At 37.7% G+C, this 18,741-nt stretch overlaps 2 protein-coding genes and 1 long non-coding RNA gene across 7 annotated transcripts; 2 read left to right on the plus strand and 1 right to left on the minus strand.

Annotated features, from left to right (window-relative positions):
- Positions 1-22: 22 nt before the first annotated feature.
- Positions 23-13,561, plus strand: LOC5515201 (XK-related protein 4). 4 transcript variants are annotated; one of them, XM_048731747.1, is made up of 5 exons: positions 51-174; positions 3,393-3,450; positions 3,861-4,181; positions 8,599-8,682; positions 9,075-13,561. In XM_048731747.1, the coding sequence occupies exons 2-5, from the start codon at positions 3,419-3,421 to the stop codon at positions 9,913-9,915; spliced, it is 1,278 nt and encodes a 425-aa protein (XP_048587704.1). In that variant the 5' UTR covers positions 51-174; positions 3,393-3,418; the 3' UTR covers positions 9,916-13,561. The 4 variants fall into 4 exon arrangements, with proteins under 4 accessions (XP_032240776.2, XP_048587704.1, XP_048587705.1 ...); XM_048731748.1 differs by lacking the exon at positions 9,075-13,561 and adding an exon at positions 8,896-8,993; XM_032384885.2 differs by lacking the exon at positions 3,393-3,450 and having other exon boundaries at positions 23-174.
- On the minus strand, positions 4,542-8,901 carry LOC116619758. 2 transcript variants are annotated; one of them, XR_004296845.2, is made up of 5 exons: positions 6,715-8,901; positions 5,999-6,066; positions 5,434-5,475; positions 5,143-5,302; positions 4,542-5,071 (listed from the first exon to the last, which is right to left on the minus strand). It is a non-coding gene; the product is annotated as an uncharacterized LOC116619758 (long non-coding RNA). The 2 variants fall into 2 exon arrangements; XR_007312628.1 differs by having other exon boundaries at positions 5,999-6,393.
- A 981-nt stretch (positions 13,562-14,542) lies between the features above and the next one.
- LOC125570271 (52 kDa repressor of the inhibitor of the protein kinase-like) lies at positions 14,543-17,861 on the plus strand. The gene is made up of 2 exons (XM_048731750.1): positions 14,543-15,798; positions 16,601-17,861. The coding sequence occupies exons 1-2, from the start codon at positions 15,297-15,299 to the stop codon at positions 16,696-16,698; spliced, it is 600 nt and encodes a 199-aa protein (XP_048587707.1). The 5' UTR covers positions 14,543-15,296; the 3' UTR covers positions 16,699-17,861.
- Positions 17,862-18,741: the final 880 nt, after the last annotated feature.

The following is an 18,741-nucleotide window of genomic DNA, read 5'->3' on the forward strand; positions in this document are numbered from 1 at the left end:
ACAGTATTCAAATCACATGTACACCATGTGAACCTAAATTATCTACGCGCATAGTTCATTAATTCATATTTAGGTCTATATATTGTCTATACAGATAACATACGTGTTACGAGGATTCGTATGTAAAACATACTGTCACGAGGATTCTATTTTCCAGATCGACAGGAGCTCGCGGTAAGGCTACGTTTCTTGGTATTTTATGCCTTTGAACTAGACAACGATTAAGAATTTATGTAGAACAGAGTTACTTTTTCAAGCTCAAGGGGCTAGGCGTGAAATGCACTCTGAAATCACAGGTGGACCAGGATTAGAATCAGACCCTCGTGATCCTTCAGGAAAATAAAATATTATTTGATATTAGTTTCTCTCGAGGGACTAGCCCCTTTCTGCGCTATAATTCCCCTTAAGAACAACACACGAGGCTAATATAGTAATGTAACTAGCTTTATTGAGAAAACAGTCAAGACACAACTTCAAATTATATTTTATTTTCCTGAAGGATCACAAGGGGCTGATTTTAATCCTGGTCCGCCTGTGCTGAAATGGATTCTGTCTGATACATTCAGGATCGGCGGAGTGGTCTCATTACTGTGTGTGTTGGGGGGGAGAAAGATAGATTTATTGGTAGACTGTGGTTTCGATGGGGAGAGAGGTGCCTAGGTTTGACATAAAGTTCAATACAAACAGTTAGGGTCATAACTAAATTGGGGCCATTTTGTAAATAAAGAAACTATACAATCACAGCAGAGTACCCACCCCCTCCCCCTTGTTTTTTTGTATGCCAAGCGATCACAAAATGGCGGCGCGAATGGGAGTACGGATATACAGCCTAACCGTTTGACACCCTGTAAATAATATGCCATTCAATATCCAAAAACACGCTCTTATAGTTCACTAAACGCTGAACACAGACCCGGAAAGCACTGTCGACTCGATGCTAATACGTTGTAATAAGCTAAGTAAGTACAGCAACTAAAACACAAGTGTAAAAGTTTTACTTGATACAAAATTAAATAGAGAACTTCTAGCTTTGCCCCTCTGTTTTTCTATCTAAATCTCGAGGTATTAAAGTTATTTTAAACTGTTCTTCAAGGCAGTTACTTCATAACAGGGGTCTACTATAAAGCCGGAGATTTCACATAGATTTTATTTAATTTTGTCAATAGTTTCACGTGTGATCAAAATGCAACGGCGTACAGAGGAGGGTGTTATTTTTTGGACACAACCCATGTATTTTAGCATAAAAAGGAACTTTTAAAAGAAATCCAAGGTGCTAAGTAATGAATAATAGTTTTTAGTACCTTACTTAATTGTTGGTCAACGCTCCTTAAGTATAACCAGTGTGTGAAAGTGTATAACCTTACACATCCCTGGTATAACTTACGTACCCTCCTGGTGAAATTTCATTTCAACTAACTGAAATTCATAAATATTGTAAAATTTTACAAGTCCTGTGCACACTAGAAACAATTCTGCATTATTTTGTCTAAAAGTGTGGCAAGGCAGCAGAAATGATCATGATTTTGAATGTAATATGCTGAGATTGCATTGTTTCTATTATTTTGTACCATTAATTTACTTTGCATATTCTAGCGGGGAATTGTGTGATCCTGTGCTTTGCAAGTGTACACCAGAAATTAAAACTAGCCACCATCATCTCCAGAAAACCAACCCCTTTCCAAATAAACATTTGGTGACAGTTAACTTATATGATGTCTTAAGAAAAAAAAATCACCATTCCCACCCGTGGATCTGTCTCTGTATGGGTGTGTTCATTAGAAATAAGGTATAGACATGGAAGCCCAACAGAAAAAATAGGACAACAGACAGAATCATTTTCAAACATTAAAAACTATAAGCGAGAGAGAGAAGGGGCTTAAACTTGAACAACCTATTCTGGGTGAAAGTTTACTTGTGTGACAACAGTCATGGTACTCCGCTGGACACTAGAATCTTTTTTTCGCTTCAAAAGCTTATTTTCTCAGTCCACCCAAAATGTAGTTTTCATAATTTAATTCTTTATCATCAGGGCGTTGACTATAGATTTTCAAGTGTGACAGTATTTAGAATTAGGAGGGTTCTATTTTTTGGACACAACCCATGTATTCTAGTATAAAAAGGAACTTTTAAAAGAAATCCAGGGTGCTAAACAATGAATAATAGTTTATAGTACTTTACAAAATTGTTGGTCAACCCTCCTTGTGTATAACCAGTGTGTGTAAGTGTATAACCTTACACGTCCCTGGTATAAATTACCCTCCTGGTGAAATTTTATTTGTCATGTCAAATAACTGATTTCATGAATATTGTTAAATTTTACAAGTCTTGTGCACACTAGAAACAGTTATGTATTATTTTGGCCTAAAAGTGTGGTAAAGCGGCAGAAATGATCATGAGTTTGAATGTAATATGCTGAGATTGCATTGTTTCTATTATTTTGTGCCACTAATTTATTTTGCGTATTCTAGCGGGGAATTATGCGATCCTGTGCTTTGCAAGTGTGAACCAGAAATTAATACTGTAGCCACCATCATCTCCAGAAAACCAACCCAACAACCCCTTTCCAAATACTCCAAAGCATTAAGCAGACAAATGAGAAAAAATTGGTGACAGTTAACTTATATGATGTCTTCAGAAGAAAATCACCCCCATTAACACCCCTGGATCTGTCTCTGTATGGGTGTGTTTATTAGAAATGAGGTATAGAGACATGAAAGCCCTACAGAAAATATAGGACAACAGAGAGAATCATTTTCGAACATTATAAATTATATGTTTGATATCAAATCACGCATCCCATTTTAGCCCGACAAAGTTTTGAAAATTACAAATATAACTGAATGATCAATTGTCAATCACACCCACATGAACTATCTTCTTTTGAACAGAAATTCTGTCCGCTTGACTAAAGGGTGCAACTTAGTTTAAATGAACATTTCATCTTTATAAAAGAAAAGATAACAGGGATTTGATGTATAAGCACTAAACTTCTGATTCCTTTCCATACAGAAGTTTTTAAATGTAGGCATGTATCTTTATACCAAGCCAGAGAGAATACGGCAGGAATTGCTTTGTTTATTTGGCAGTATCCACTCAAACTTTGCATCATGCCACTGGATTTACGTAAAATGAGTTGCCATCTAGCATGAAGATAGGTATACAATGATTTATTGTAGCATACTGCAGAAAATCCCCTTGTCATGTATCTCAAGAGCATACCCCTGGAAAAAATATCCCATATATAAATAAGCTCCTACTCATGTGCTCACTAGGCCAGTCCCTTTCAATTTCATCGATTATTTTTATTCGCAACGGCTACTGTAGCACCCAAACCGAAACGAAAAGACAAGACAAAAAAGGTTTACCACAACTCTGCTTCTTGCTTGTTTTAGTCGGCTACCTTTCTTCTGCGACTTTGATGTATGCGAGTTACCTCAAACACGATTTCAGGTACTGAACGTGAGATTCCATGATACGGCATGTCACTTGCGAAAATGTAAACAAAAACTAAATGGCGGGGTACCCAAATAAAGCTTTAGATCGACCACAACCAAAAGACATCAAAGAGGATCGCCTTCATAGCTAATATCATTGAGAAAAAAAACATAAAGCCAGCAATTGAATAAAGTTCGAATTGATTCTCAGCTTTGCGTTGTTGTTGATTTTAGTGCGTATGTTCGTATGTATCCCATGCCTGTTTTTTGACGCCTTGTGCTTTTTCGGCGCACACAATGTGCGCATGTGACTGAAAACGAGTGTAAAATGCTCCAAAAATAAGAACGGCCCAGCCTCAATTGAAAATTAGCCGTTTTTATATAAAAAAAAGTGTACTCAGTATTCTTATCTTTGTTCTTTTTTAGGATTTCCAAACATAATACCAAAACAATGCCATTATTCAAATTGATTGACTTCATACTTGACAAGAAACCAACGTATGCACCAACTGACCCCAAGGCACGCCTGTGGTTTGGAAGAGCACTGTGTACTCGCTTAGACCTGTTGCTGCCTCTGATCTCAATAGTGCTAAATGTAACAGACATTGTGTTGGACCTATTGGTGGCGTTGGAACACTGGCGCAGAAAAGACTATATTTGGTTCACCCTCACTGTTCTTATTGTTGTCATATCCTCTGTTGTGGTGCAGATCTACTCGGCTTACAAGCTCTGGGAAAGGGTAGTAATGTGAGTATGTAAAACTGATCAACTCGGGAGTGTGCGTACCCGTGCGAAATGAAACTGGGATATTCCAAGACTTTCTGTAATATCCTTGAAAATCTCACGATATTTATCTTAGAACATCCTGCAATTTCCTAAGATATTCTACGATCAAGGTGTGAATTTTCACGGTAAATTTGTACCGATATTCCAGGATATTCTAGGATATCTCAAAAGGCATAGACTTACTTTAAACAGGATTTTCTACGATATCCTGGAATATCCAATAGGATATAATGCGATTTTTTTGGAATATGCATTAATGTGACAGGGAATGCATAGATGGGTTGTTCCTTTTGCGATAAAGAACGATATTCTTTGACAATATTGGATTTTCTTTGATTTTAGTGAATGCATAATCGGATATTATTAGATTTTTCGGAATTGAAGGAAATTGAGGTTATTGTTATTGACATATTGTCATTTTGCAGAATATTATACGCTTTTCTTGGATATCCGGTAATTTATTACAAATATCTAGCAATATTTTCCAGCAAATAATTTTATTTTTAGAATACAGAACAATTTTACAATTATTTCAAAATTTGATAATCAACTTTATAATTTTCGGATACAACGTGAACAGTGACTTCTATAACGTTATAGAAATCAGCCAAAATCGTTAAAAGACAAAACCAAATTCGACAAAAAGTTGGTATACAACAAAAAGTGCAAGGCAAGCTAAAATATCTCTATGATTAAAAAACCCACTAAAGCGAACATTTTACACAAACAATGGACATTTCACTTAGCTTTACTGAAGACTTTTTTTGGTTTTGTTTTTTAAGGATTTTGCTGTTTTGTAATCAGCTGGTCCACTTTCTCATCAGTCATTCCGTAATTTCCCCTCATTGCACCTGCAAAAATAATGGTAGCTGCAGTTAAGTAAGTGATACCTTTCTGCATTTCTCGCACTGTTGTAACTTACCATAAATTATCTGTAGCTTGTTGCTGTCCAGGCATCCCTGGACATTCCCTTCCCCTTCAGTGTGCACCGCATGAGTTCTTCTTTGGTGAAGAGGTCTGACAAGCCTCTTCACCCCTTCCAGGGGCTTTGACAGATATTTAATTTTCTGCTTTTGTTGTGACTGTAAAGAATAAATTGAAAAATGAATTGAAATCAGCTAAAATCGGTTTATAAGCAATCAGGCATGTATATAGTCTATGCGAGTTTTCTGCTCCGGTTATATTGTTTGTATGATGTTTTATCGAAACGTACCAGTGGACTTTGCTGATCCTCTGCAGAAACATCTTTGTAAACCTATAAAAAAAATACAAAAAAAGAACACTTAATATTCTTAATGTGATAACAGCGGAAAGGACTATTACAATGTGACAAAAACCGCACAGTCACAGCCCTTGAAAAATCCAAAACTACTTGTTGATTCTGTTATATTCACTGCATTCGACTACTAATATATGATACATAATTCACAAAATCATAAAATCCAGGCCGGGCGGGAGAAAATTACCGAATGACATAATTTGAATTTGTACCCAAATATTTCCTGTGTTTAAGAGCCAAATTCCTTATATCCAGGGAGTGAATTTAGAATATCGAAGCCGCCGTTTAACCAACAACAACCATTTCGTTTTTGTCATAAGTATTGCAACTTCAGCATAGTCACACGGTGTAAACTCACCTTTTCTTTTCATTAACACTAATATACTATTTTAGCAAAGTATTATCAATTGTGTGAAGGTAAATTAACTTACACAAGCATTCACGTAAGGGATGCGAAGAATGCATTTAATATTTTGTAGATGTTCCTATTCTTATTTACCTCGGTCAACGCTGTCGTTGCCTCCTCAAGCAGCTCGTTTTCAAACTGCTTTGCCTTGCGCTGTGAGTCTGAAATCCAAATCCAAAAACTGCAAGTTGAGATATAATTCTGAAATTGCTCCGAGTTTTAGCACTAAAGTCATAATACAGAGGTGCTGCACCCTTATTACGGCGCATGTATGTTACAATATAGAATTAAACGCCGTCGAGGTTTACCGTCGCCCTGGGTTCAAATACTTCATGCTTTTATAAAAATGTACTCCGTAGTTTAGAACTGTGAAGCTGCTTGTGCTCCCAAACGTCCGCCACCAAAAGCAAGAGTATTTACAAATCACGGAGGAAAGTAATCCAAAATCAAGCCAGACAATGCCGCAGAAGATAATAGCATCGACGTTCCTTAAGAAACAGAAGCCAAAGCGAATGTGAGCATGGGGAGAAATACCGTAGGAACTCAGACTGAATACTCGAAATATTCTCTGCGCTACCGTTGCTTAGTTCTATTATTATATTAGAGACCTTACGCAAGAACGACGGCATCAAGAACGGCGCGCGCATTCACGAACTGCTCACACAACACGGCGTGTCGTCCGCGACGGCAAATCTAGAACGGCATTTTCCTATTTTCGCGTTCTCTACATGCGCCGTCAGGACGTCCTTGCTTAAGGTCTCTATTTTATAAAGTAAAACGATAAAAAAAGAAGCCTAACTTCTACTTACCGAAGTTTTGCAACACTTCTGCCTCGTAAAGTCTTGGTGTGTTATCTGCTGCAATGCAATGAATACCACCGATACCAAACCACTCTGGCGCAAAACTTCATTTCCCCTGAACTGTTAACTCGCGACGATCCTCTGCGTTGTTCAGCCACTCCACAACAACAAATTTCTTGGAAGTCATTTTGACTTGATCACTAAAATTCGATAAAATTCACTAAAATCACGGAGATTCGCTAAGAAAATGCAACCGGCACAATCCAACGAAAACCAGTACAAGTCGGCGACATCCCAGGCAGCCAGCAAGGGGTGAATGACGTATGCAAAAAAAGCGGATTCTGATTGGGTGATGTTGATAACAGAACGTAAGATCGTATCATAACAAGCCGCACGCTCTTAACAACGGAATTTTTGACCCCGGCCCCTGTGGAGATCGATGCTTTTTGAGCATCGATCTCCACGGGGAGCGTCATAGGCTCGGCATTCCAGGTAACGCTTCCATCAACTAATCCAAATACCTGTCAGAAGAATGACAACAATAAAAGCAAAATGCAAAAGTTTGTATCATTTAAGGGCTTGATTCACAATGTTGATACAAGTCTACAGCGGGCCGGAATTAATTTGGTTCTATATGATTATTTATGAGTTTCTTAATAACTGACCTTTACCCACGTGAACCTCGAGGAATATAGCGCAACATCAATCAGAGGGAGGAAAGTGAACAATTAGCGAAAAAAAGGCAAAATTATAACGGGACAGAAACACTCATCGGGTGATAAAAATAAGCAAAAATATAACTGGGCAAAAAACACTCGGGTGTTAATTAGCAAAAAAATATGACAGAGCAATTCTATGGCTATTCTATTCTATCAGGGGATCGCGTTTAAAACAAACAAAAAACATATTGTGATCATTTTTAGATTCAATGTCCAATTCCACGGACGAATCACACCAGTTTTTTTAAAAAAGCGCGCTGTTTTACTGTGTTTCAAACAAAAACTTGACTTTAACTAATTTGTGTGTTATTTATAAGTGATCATACGATTCGTAATTGCGCTCGTGTGCTTTAAATAGTCTCAAATTCGCCCTACGGGCTCGTGCAATTTTTTTTTTTGAAAAATTACACTTGAACTAAGAAGTCACGTGACTTTTTATTTCAAGTCGCCTTTTCCAGAAGACGAAGTCATTTAACTATGAAGTAAAACAAAACAAAGCCCGCTTAACACGGACACCCCGATAATACGGACACTTATGAAAGTCCCGAGGGTGTCCGGGGTTCCACAGTATATATATTTTTAGAAGGGTTTTATTCATTTAATTTGTCAAATGTTGTTTATTGCTTTTTCTGTTTTTGTTTTATTTCTTTTGTTTTATAAGCCGCTTTAAAACTATGCGTTTTAGAAATGTCACGCATAACTTAACAGTGCTTCAAATTCGGATAATTTTAATACAGTTAATTTTAAATGTTGAAAAAAAAATCGCAGAATATCCAAAGGTCGACCCATGCGTATCAAATTCTTTTGCACACAATTCTTTTCTCAAGCCGGAATGAACTCACCTAATAGGATATCATGGAAAATCGTAGAACATCGCAAACGAGCTATTCATATCTTTTGCGTCGTTGCGATATTCAAAGATATTTTTGAATTTCACAAAGTGTGATCTCGCACCTTTTTTTTCTTCATTTGGATTTATTGCGATTTTCTGAGATATTCCAGGATATCACAGAAACTCGACTCTTATCGCAAAACGGGCAATGGTGACTATGTACAGCGTGTCCCAAAAGTTTGTTCCTCTATTTTAAAGGCTTGTAATTAAAAGCAATTACACTCTAACAAATAATTTCGGCAGAATATTCTTCAAGTTACTAACTAATATCTTTAAAAACAGGAACAAATGGCTCGAAAAGATTGGGATAAAGACGAACGCCATCAGCTACATAATGCACGTGTTCCAACTTGGGCAGGCCTTAAGGTAAGCGTCTGAACCACTTACTAATACTTTTGAAAACCAGTTGAGCCCCGGGTTATGATTAATTACATCATAATTATTTAAATTAAATTGTCGTAGTGTGAAAATAAATGAATCAGTATATCTTTTCGACAAAACAAACTTCATTTACTTTTCTGAAATACGTTTTTTTTTTTAAATTCCTCTACTTTTTCCTGACTTGAATTGGTTTTCCAGGTTGGCTGAGAACTTAGGGTAGATGTATTCTTTTGGGACAGAAAAGAAATGAAGACCTGTTACAGCGCGTAGTAAATAAAACTCTTGATCAGTTTTAATTTCTTGGTTTCATTGACTACGGGCTTATCACAAATGACACAATTTGATTTTGGGAATAAGGTGAGATTTCACTTTCGTAGATTTTGGCGGATCTTCAGGACTGTAAGAAGGATCCGCGCCTTAGACGACACTCATGATGATGAACAAACGAAGATGCAAAAGCAAAGATTGCTAATAGACCAGCAGCTCAGTGTAAGATTACTGGGTGTTCTCACGGCCTTTATGGAAGACGCTCCCCAGACTGTGCTTCAGCTCTATATCCTGGTGATATCCATGCGCTGGGAATGGACACAGGGGAATATCCTAATGACGGTCAATATCCTCAAATCGCTTGCAATGTTCTCGTTGTCCCTTGTGGGATATGCGAAATACACACATTTGGCAGACGCTGATGTTCGTCCTCTACCCGTTTGTGCCGAAATCGGATTGTTTTCGTGGATTTTTTTTTGTTTAGTTTCCCGAGTAGTCAGCCTAGTAGTTTTTGCGTCTGTTTTCAAAGGGTTGCTATTCGCTATGACAATGGTTCATTTTGTGTTGTCCATCATTATTCTATACCCCCAGGAGTGTGATTATTTCCAAAACAGCAGAGTGAAATCCTTTTTGTTCAAATTAGCGATCGCTTACATACACCAGTTCTCGTTTTTTCCGCTTGCAGCATGCAGAACACGAAGGTACAGTATCCCATACCATTTTATCATATTAATAGAAAATGCAGCCATGGTAATATTCTGGGGTCTATACACATACTACAGTACAGATTCCATTATCGCCGTTGCAGTCGTAGTTGGTGTGGCGTTTATGATAGGCATTTCATCGATGGTGTGTTATTACAACTGCCCCGTCTACTGCCATCCATCACGACCTCAAGCCAACCAAATACCTGACTTTAAGCCATACACAATATACGAGACAGCGGTATAGAACAAAACCATGAAGAAACTGACTTCAAGGTGGATATAATATACGAGCCAGAGGTATAGACTGCAGAACAATGTGTAATAAAATATAGTTAGCGCTAGTGCAACCATAAACCCAGCTGGCCGTGTACTGACTAGTACTTGAAAAACATGAACAATATCTTGACACTTGTATAACACCTTCCACAATTTACCCTTTATCCATATATTCATAAGGTCTTATCAGACAGGGCCCCGATTGCTTGAAGGCTATTTTCATTGACAAAGGCACAAAAATCTGAAAAATAGCACTGTACAAAACATCCATTCATATGGCCTTATGATACCTCCCCCTCCTCCAAGTCCCGCTACTAAAATGACTCTTGATTTAGTACAGTATATTCTTAGCCTTTCTGCTTATATTTCAAGTTAAAGAATGTAACTTTTGTCAGTAACGTTTGGTAAAGAAAACTGAAGTAAAACTATATACTTATACTTTAGAGACTCATCCATGTACATGCTTGTGTACTCGATGCAAAATAAAAAGATGTCTATGTCTATATGAACATTGTGCAGGACAATTTTTAAACTCCAAAAAATTAAAATATGATACCCCGGGGTGGGCCCCTTTTCTAGCAGTGAAAGATACAGAACATGTATGGGACACTATCTGACATACACGAGAAAATGTAGTATATAGATTTAGGCACTGCCTAAAAGCGGAGCCCGCATTTAACATCTTTATGTGTTGACTGATAGGGGTAGTTTTAGGGGGATCTACTGTAGGTTTCTTTAGAATGGTTTTAAATTAAATTAAATTAAAAATATGTAAATTTTCTACTTCCATGTCATTATGAATTGTATTGGCCCCTTCAAATGGATCAAGCAAGCGCTAATTTAATAATATTCAATATGCAGTATGAAAGTTAACAAATACTAAACCTTGCAATGAATATATCAAGGATGTAACAGCATTCCAAAGATTTAGATACCATACTTTAGTTCTCATGTACCGCAACTGATTATTCAGAGGAATGTGTTGAAATTAGCTCCACAAAAATTCCTCCTGTCATGCACTACATATTGGAGCACCCAGCCTTTGGCCTGTTGTTTTTAGAAACCCTGGACCCACCAATACTGGCTTATCAAAAATGAATGTAATGGAGGCAAATCCTAAATTACTGATAGTGCTTAATTCCAATTTTTAATTTCCAACCAAACCATGTTCATTGACCTAAGTTAGGGGTAGAGAGCAATAAATAAACAAAATAAACAAAAATTATTTAAGAAAAAGGAATAAATAAACAAAAAAAAATTAATTAAGAAATGTGACTCTATTTGAAAAAATGTGACTGTACTTTAAAAAAATATATAACAATAATGTAATAATAACTTGACTGAGCATTAATATAAAACTGTTTTCTTTACAGATTTTTTATCTAAAAAGCACAAGTTTGTTGTTGTCTTTTATCTTTATCTAATAAAAAAAAACTTCCCTTTATAGTATCAAAGCTACATTCTGACCAGCTCTGCCCTTGCAAAGAAACAAATAATGGATGAAACAGCATTCCAAATATAGAATGATATAGTTAGATACACAGGTGCCATACACAAGTTTCATCTATCACTTACTGGTTATACTCCATCACCAAGAAAACTAAAATCCACAAAAATACCTCCAGTCATGCATTACATATTGGTGCACCCACCCTTTAGCATGGTAGCCTGCTGTTATTTTTTATATAGAAACTCTGGATCCACACATGCTAATACTACTTCAAAACTTCAAAATGACTACTTATAAATGAAATGACTACTTCAAAATAAAATGCAATGGAGCAGAACAAATTGACTTGGGAAGCAAATTCTAAAAAAATAATTGATATTACTGAAAGCGCTAAACGAAAATGTCTAATTCCAAACCTAGCCTATTTTAATTTATTTAGGGTGCAGTGGGGAAACAGCAAATAATATCAATTGCATACAAAAATAGTTAACAAATAGAGAACAAAGAAAGAAATGGGACTATATCTTTGTAAAAAAAAAATTAACAGTAAAATGCAACAACTTCATTGACCAATCTCTTAACATTTCCCCTTTCCTCATTATCTTTAGGTTGATAGAAATAAATGTTTTCTTCACAGATTTACCATTGAGAGCAAGTACCTTGCTCTAAAAAACCCTATTACACTTATGCTGTGGACAAAAGTAAGAAATCCCCGACCCGGCAAGGGAAAACGTACACTAGAGAAAAAGCGTTCGGGCTTATAAACGAAAAATATCGTTTAGCGGATTATGCAGAACGCTTATCAGACTTCTACGAAAAACGATCTCCGATTTTCAAGATCCTTTTTCCGAATTCAAGATCGTCTGTCCGAAGGCAATATCGTTCTTCCGAAGCCAAGATCGTTCTTCCGAAGGCAATATCGTTCTTCCGAAGCCAAGATCGTTCTTCCGAAGGCAATATCGTTCTTCCGAAGCCAAGATCGTTCTTCCGAAGGCAATATCGTTCTTACGAAGACAAGATCGTTCTCCCTGTTCATCACTAAGGTTAACACTCGAACGATTTTCAAGATCGTTCATCCGAAGAAATGGTCGGCTTTACGAAGACAAGAACTTTCAGGGATTTGAAAAACGTTTATCAGTGCGTTTATCGCGATGATCGTAAAGGCAGATTCAAGCTATGATATTAATGCGCGAGTTCAATAGCAAGCGCAAAGCCGTCATAGTAAAGTTGTGGTCGCCATTAAAAATCCGTTCGTTTTGAAAAGACAAAAAAAGATCAAGAGCCGACTCGCTTTCTTAATTTGCATACGGCTTAAACAAATCGATTGTCGAACTTTACGGATCGTGTCACTATCCTAATGGCAAAAAAAAGCTGAGATATAGAGGACTCTTTTTAGAGAGGTCTGTTTGATGCGCGAGTTTAGTAACAAGCGAGAACTGTCATATTGTTGTCGTCACCGTTAACATGTCGTTGTATTGCAAATACAAATAGAGTCGACTCTTTCTTAGCTTGCATACGGCAAATATCAAGGACATTCTCCAAACTTTAAAAGCGTTCTTCTGAATTTCTAATGACGATCTTCCGAATTATTAGAATGTTCTCCCGAGCTTCAAGAGAACGATCGTCCGAATTTTAAGAGTACGATCTTCCGAACTTTCCAAATTTCAGAGAACGATCTTCCGAACTTTAGAGTTTAAAAAACGTTCTTCCGATTGTGCCCCGGGAACAAGATCGTTTATGAACGATATAACGAAGCAAAATCTTTCCCTTATTTTTAACAAGATCGTACCCTCATTATAGAAAAAGCATTCGTTAATCTTCCACATTTGCCAAAAAACGTTTTTCGCTAGTGTATGTTTTCCCCCTTGCCGGGTCACCCCTACCATGTTATCTTTAAGACATTTGCCTGCTAAACACATTAGATAGTATGCAAGGTGCAGACAATATAATCTTAACCAAAAAATAGAGGTAATCAGCAGGGTTGGATCCAGGGTAGTTTACGTAAGTTCCGGAACACACTCAAAGTTTTTCAGACCAAGTTATTTTGAACTTAAATGGCTTTTTTAAAAATACTCCGATATCCCTAGAAACTATTGGCTTGTCTGTGGAAATCATTCAATCTCCTGTATTTTTGGTTTTTAATTAAATTAAACACGTAAAAAGATGCCTTATCGTCTTTATTATTCTTATGCGACTTCACGGAGCGCCCTGGATCACGAGCTTTGGATTTGAGCTTCGATCACTTTTCGGGAACCTTCGGAAATCCGTCGGATAAGATCGGAAAATATTGTCACCAATTCGCAAGCGAGGGGGTGGGTGAGGTGTTATTATAGTTAGCCCTGGAACACACTCAAAACCTCGCGCGATTGGCTGGAATTTTTTTCATTGTGTTGGAACTCACTCAAAACCATTTTTGATTGGCTAACTCACTTGGAAACCACCGCGGAAACTATCGACAAAAGTATAAAAGGGTCTGTACCTCCCCCAACGGTCTTCTTTCGTTTGCCTTCACTAGAGTCTCAGTACTTGCATCGGAGTTTACGAAGGAATTGTTAACAAATTGCACTAGTTTTTACTCTTTATGGCTCGTGCTCCTGTCTGTCGGAAGGAGGATTGTTCTCCCTACGACATTGGCTTAGTCTTCGACAATTCGCCAGCTATTCGCCTCAGGACAAGTTGTAATTCATCGAAAATTTATGAAACCAGGTGAGCTTTTCGATTTCCCAGTGTCAATAGAGAATGGAAAATCTCGCAAGTTTGTTTCAAACTGGCTAAAGAAATATCCATGGCTAGCCTACTCTAAATATTACAATGGAGTGTTTTGCTTAGCTTGTGTTTGTTTCGGAGTTCAGTGTGGGCGAAACGCTAGCAAGTTAGACAAATTATTGAAGTCTCCTCTTACAAATTGGACTTCGGCCGCTTCGCGCTTTACAAAACACGCGCAAGGAAATTGTGAAATTCACAAATTTTCTATGATTGCTATAGAAGAATTTAAGAAAATGATGCGAACAGACGCTGTCCCGATAAATCTGCAGTTAAATAACATCGTTCAACAGCAAATTGCTAGAAACCGTGAGATCCTTAGGTCCCTTTTTAATACAATTATTTTCTGTGGGAAAAACAATATCCCACTCAGGGGGTGAGGGATAGTGACCCCACTAATGCTGCCCTAGCTGGTAATTTCCAGGCACTGCTTGAATTCCGGGTAGATAGTGGTGACCAAATACTGGAGCAGCACCTAGAAAATGCACCAAGAAATGCCACATACATTTCAAAGACCATCCAGAATCAAATGATATCAACTGTTGGTGCTCATATTTTAAATAATTTATCTCAAGAAATGAGAGATAGTAAATATTTTTCTGTAATGGCAGATGAAGCGGCTGATATAGCAAACAAAGAAAATCTTTCTGTTGTGATTAGATTTCTCGACTCAACCAAAAACATCAGAGAAGAATTTATTGGATTTTATATTTGTAAGGAGGGAACAACAGGAGAGGCCATCAAAGACCTTATAACTGCAGCTGTAGTAGACTTAGGATTGATGATGGAAGACTGTCGTGGCAAATGTTATGATGGCGCTGGCAATATGGCTGGACGACTTAATGGAGCCTCCTCGTTAATCAGAGCAGAACATGAGAAGGCAATTTTTGTCCATTGCATGAATCACCAGCTGAATTTGTGTATTGCCAATACCTGCCAAATACCAAATGTCAGAAACATGATGGATGTTGTGCGAAAGCTTTTTTAATTTTTTGACAACTCTCCCAAGCGACAAGAACATTTACAATTCAAGATCATAGAACTTTTGCAAAAAAAAAAAAAAAAAAAAAAAAAAAAAAACACACACTGCTTTAATTAATGTATGCCGCACCCGATGGATTGAAAGGATAGATGCTATGGACCGAATAGTTGAGCTTCTCCATCCAGTCACAGCTACACTAGAAGATATCTCAATGAACAGACACAAGCATGAAAATACCAACTGGAATGCCCAATCATTACTTAATGCTATCAACTTTTCCTTTATTGTTGCTATTGTTATTGTCAGACATATTTTGGCACTAACTAAACCACTTACAGTGAAGCTGCAAAGTAAAGCTATGGATATCCTGAAAGCTAAAGAAGAACTTGCTCTTCTGATATCAGTTCTCACAGAAATGAGCAATGACATTGATGCCACACACCATGAACTGTACCAGGATGCAGTGACTATCGCAAGACAAGTAGATGTACAACCAGATAAGCCAAGGGTAGCTCAGAGACAGACACATAGACCCAGTGCTCCTGCTTCAAATCCTGAAGACTATTACAAGATAAATCTGACCAGAGTTTTCCTAGACCATGTACTCGAGCAGCTCGATTCTAGATTCAAGGATGATGTATTTATCTGCTACAAAGGTATTTCGATCATACCCTCTGTTTTGATTGCTACTGATGACTGGAAGCCTAATGTTTTAGAATTTTGTAACTATTACAGACAGGACATCTCAAATTATATAGGTTTACAGGCAGAGCTTTTATTATGGGAGAGATTATGGAAGGGGAGGGATAACAGAGGAGAAGTGATTCCAGACACTCTTAGGCTACACTGGAGGATATTGACAGATGCATATGTCAATATTTATTTCATGTTGAAAGATCCTGATCACACTTCCAATTTCATCTGCTTCTTGTGAGAGATCCATTTCATCCCTTCGAAATCTTAAAACCTATTTGAGAAGCACAATGACTGAGGACAGATTGAATGGGCTGGCACTAATGTATACCCACAAAGACATGGATTTAGACCTGGACAGAATAATAGATTTATTTGCTCAATTGCACCTTAGGAGAATGAGAATGGCAAACATATTAACTTAAATTTTTGCACCATCTGTTTCTAGAGGGCTTGTGAGTTATATTCCATCTGGGTCTTACCCTTCAACTGATGGATAACAGCTACAGAAACTCAAACTGGTGCCTGTATAACTTTCTTAAAAAGTCATTTCTAGATGTTTTTTTTATTTAGTGATTATTTCAATATTTCTATTGACACTGGGATTTCATGTTAAGCTCAAATGGTTTACAAACATTTCCCTGGGCTCCAGAAGCTGCAGTTTCAAATGATAAAAAAGGGGAGTATTTTTCAAATTATATATTTTATAATCATTTAGTACTTCTCATTTTCATAACTTGATATTAATGTTGTATTTTTCTCCAGAGCTCCAGTGGCTGCAGTTCCCAAGGATGAAAAAGGGGAGTTTTTATTCAAATTATATTGTCTATAATTTTTACATATCTTTTGTATATGACATATGATATTAATATTGGATTTTTTTTTCTTATTATCTTGAAAACTCCTGGACCAAGGACCAACCACAGGCTTGCCATCTATAAGTACCATTTTTCCTTCTCCTGCTCAAAGACAGTTAGTAGGTAGCTATATTGGACATAGACCAGTGGCACCCGTTTGGATACCAGAAATTTTTTGTAGAGCAAGGTGTTTCATGTACCACCTTCAACAAAATAAAACTTTTTTTGCCTTTATGATAGCATGTTTTTTTGTTCTTTTTGGGGTAATAAACTTTTCTGAAAATGCAGAAAATGGCATTTATAGAGCTTGAAATTTCAAATTTTCTTGGGGGAGCATGCCCCCAAACACCCCTATTGTTGGTGTTTCGGTGGAAACTACTCACTCAAAAACCTGGATCCACCCCTGATCAGTGGTTGCATTTTGGGTTTTTATTTTTGATGAGAAGATTCTCTTGTAACCACAGGTAACCCAAGCACTCGGTTTGTATTCTACATTCTAGTACGCAAGAGAATTTGTATGGAAAAAAAAAAAAAAAAACATAAAGAAAACAGATCTCGTAGTCGACTCACTTTTTCTTGTCTCTTGGGATCTCTCCTGAGTACTATGGGGCCATAGTATTTTTATGCTGGCTTTTTTCTGTGATCATACAAACTTTGAAGCACAAAGTGAGGCGGTGAAAAGCACATAACACAGTAAGACCGAGTGGGAGTTGCACGATTGACTGGATGGATGGTAACCGCGCGATGACCATAAAACAAAGTCGCATAGCTATACCATGTTTCTAAACCTATGGAGCTCCGCGCGCGGCCTGCGGCTCCGCTATTATACAGGGTGTCCCAAAGATTTGTTCCTCTTACTACAGGATTGTATTTTAAAGTAATTACACCTTTAAGGTACTAACTAACATCTGCACTAAAAAACTAATTTTTTTTCCTTTCCCCGCCAAACCTCCACGCGAGGGTTTTTCTATTGCCGCCAAAACATTATATTTTGAACTTTTTGGACTTGTTTAGGCTTTTTTAGCATGCGTAGCGAAAAATGAGTCCTGCCCAAGCATGTACACTTCGTGCTAATGGGTTTTTGATGAGGGAAATCGTTAAAAAAACTAGTAAAATTCGAGAGCTGGGTAGTAAAATGGTCAGCGAGAGGTGACACATTCGAGAATAAACAAAAAAGAGGAATACCAAAATTGCTTCAAAATAAGTTGTGAATAAAGCGAAATACAAGTGAAGTCATTTAACAAGGCAGTTTGCAAGTCGGCTTAAAAGGAAGGCCTCGATGGAGGAAAAAAGACTGTTGTCCAACACTGCTCACATTGGCCATTTCGAAATGGCCATTTGTCAAGCACTAGTGGAAAGTGCCCAAATGGTAATATAACAATGTAGCATACTTAGCAGATGCTTAACACTGCAAGTACCATGGCCAAGGCATAGGGCTATGTGGCAAATGGTGGATATGGTGAAAAGTAAGGGGGAGGGGTGGTTAACAATACCTATAGCAGATATTCAACACTGCCAAGTACCATGGCCATGGCATAGGGCTATGTAGCAAATGGTGGATATGGTGAAAAGTAAGGGGGAGGGGGAGTTCACCATACCTATAGCAGACAGTCAACACTGCAAGTACCATGGCCATGGCATAGGGCTATGTGGCAAATGGTGGATATGCTAAAGTGTAAGGGGAGGGGTGGTCCACCATACATAAAACAGACACATAGCACTGCAAGTACCATGGCCATGGCATAGGACTATGTGACAAATGGTGGATATGGTGGAAATGGTGAAAAGTAAGGGGGAGGGGTGGTTCACCGTACAAAGCAGATATTCAACACTGCAAGTATCATGGCCATGGCATAGGGCTATGTGGCAAATGATGGATATGGTGAAAAGTAAGGGGGAGGGGTGGTTCACCATTCCTATAGCAGAGAGTCAACACTGCAAGTACCATGGCCATGGCATAGGGCTATGTAGCAAATGTTGGATATGGTGAAAAGTAAGGGGGAGGGGTGGTTCACCATTCCTATAGCAGACAGTCAACACTGCAAGTAC

Source organism: Nematostella vectensis, chromosome 8, assembly GCF_932526225.1.
Source record: "Nematostella vectensis chromosome 8, jaNemVect1.1, whole genome shotgun sequence".
NCBI classification, from domain to species: domain Eukaryota; kingdom Metazoa; phylum Cnidaria; class Anthozoa; order Actiniaria; family Edwardsiidae; genus Nematostella; species Nematostella vectensis.

Excerpts from the sequence above, each read along its gene's own strand:
- LOC5515201 (XM_048731747.1), top strand. The coding sequence starts at position 3,419 with ATGTATGCGAGTTACCTCAAACACGATTTCAG. Across the intron at positions 3,451-3,860 it reads TACCTCAAACACGATTTCAG|GATTTCCAAACATAATACCA; the intron begins GTACTGAACGTG and ends GTTCTTTTTTAG. Across the intron at positions 4,182-8,598 it reads CTCTGGGAAAGGGTAGTAAT|GAACAAATGGCTCGAAAAGA; the intron begins GTGAGTATGTAA and ends CTTTAAAAACAG.
- LOC125570271 (XM_048731750.1), top strand. The coding sequence starts at position 15,297 with ATGGACCGAATAGTTGAGCTTCTCCATCCAGTCACAGCTACACTAGAA. Across the intron at positions 15,799-16,600 it reads TGTATTTATCTGCTACAAAG|AGCTCCAGTGGCTGCAGTTC; the intron begins GTATTTCGATCA and ends ATTTTTCTCCAG.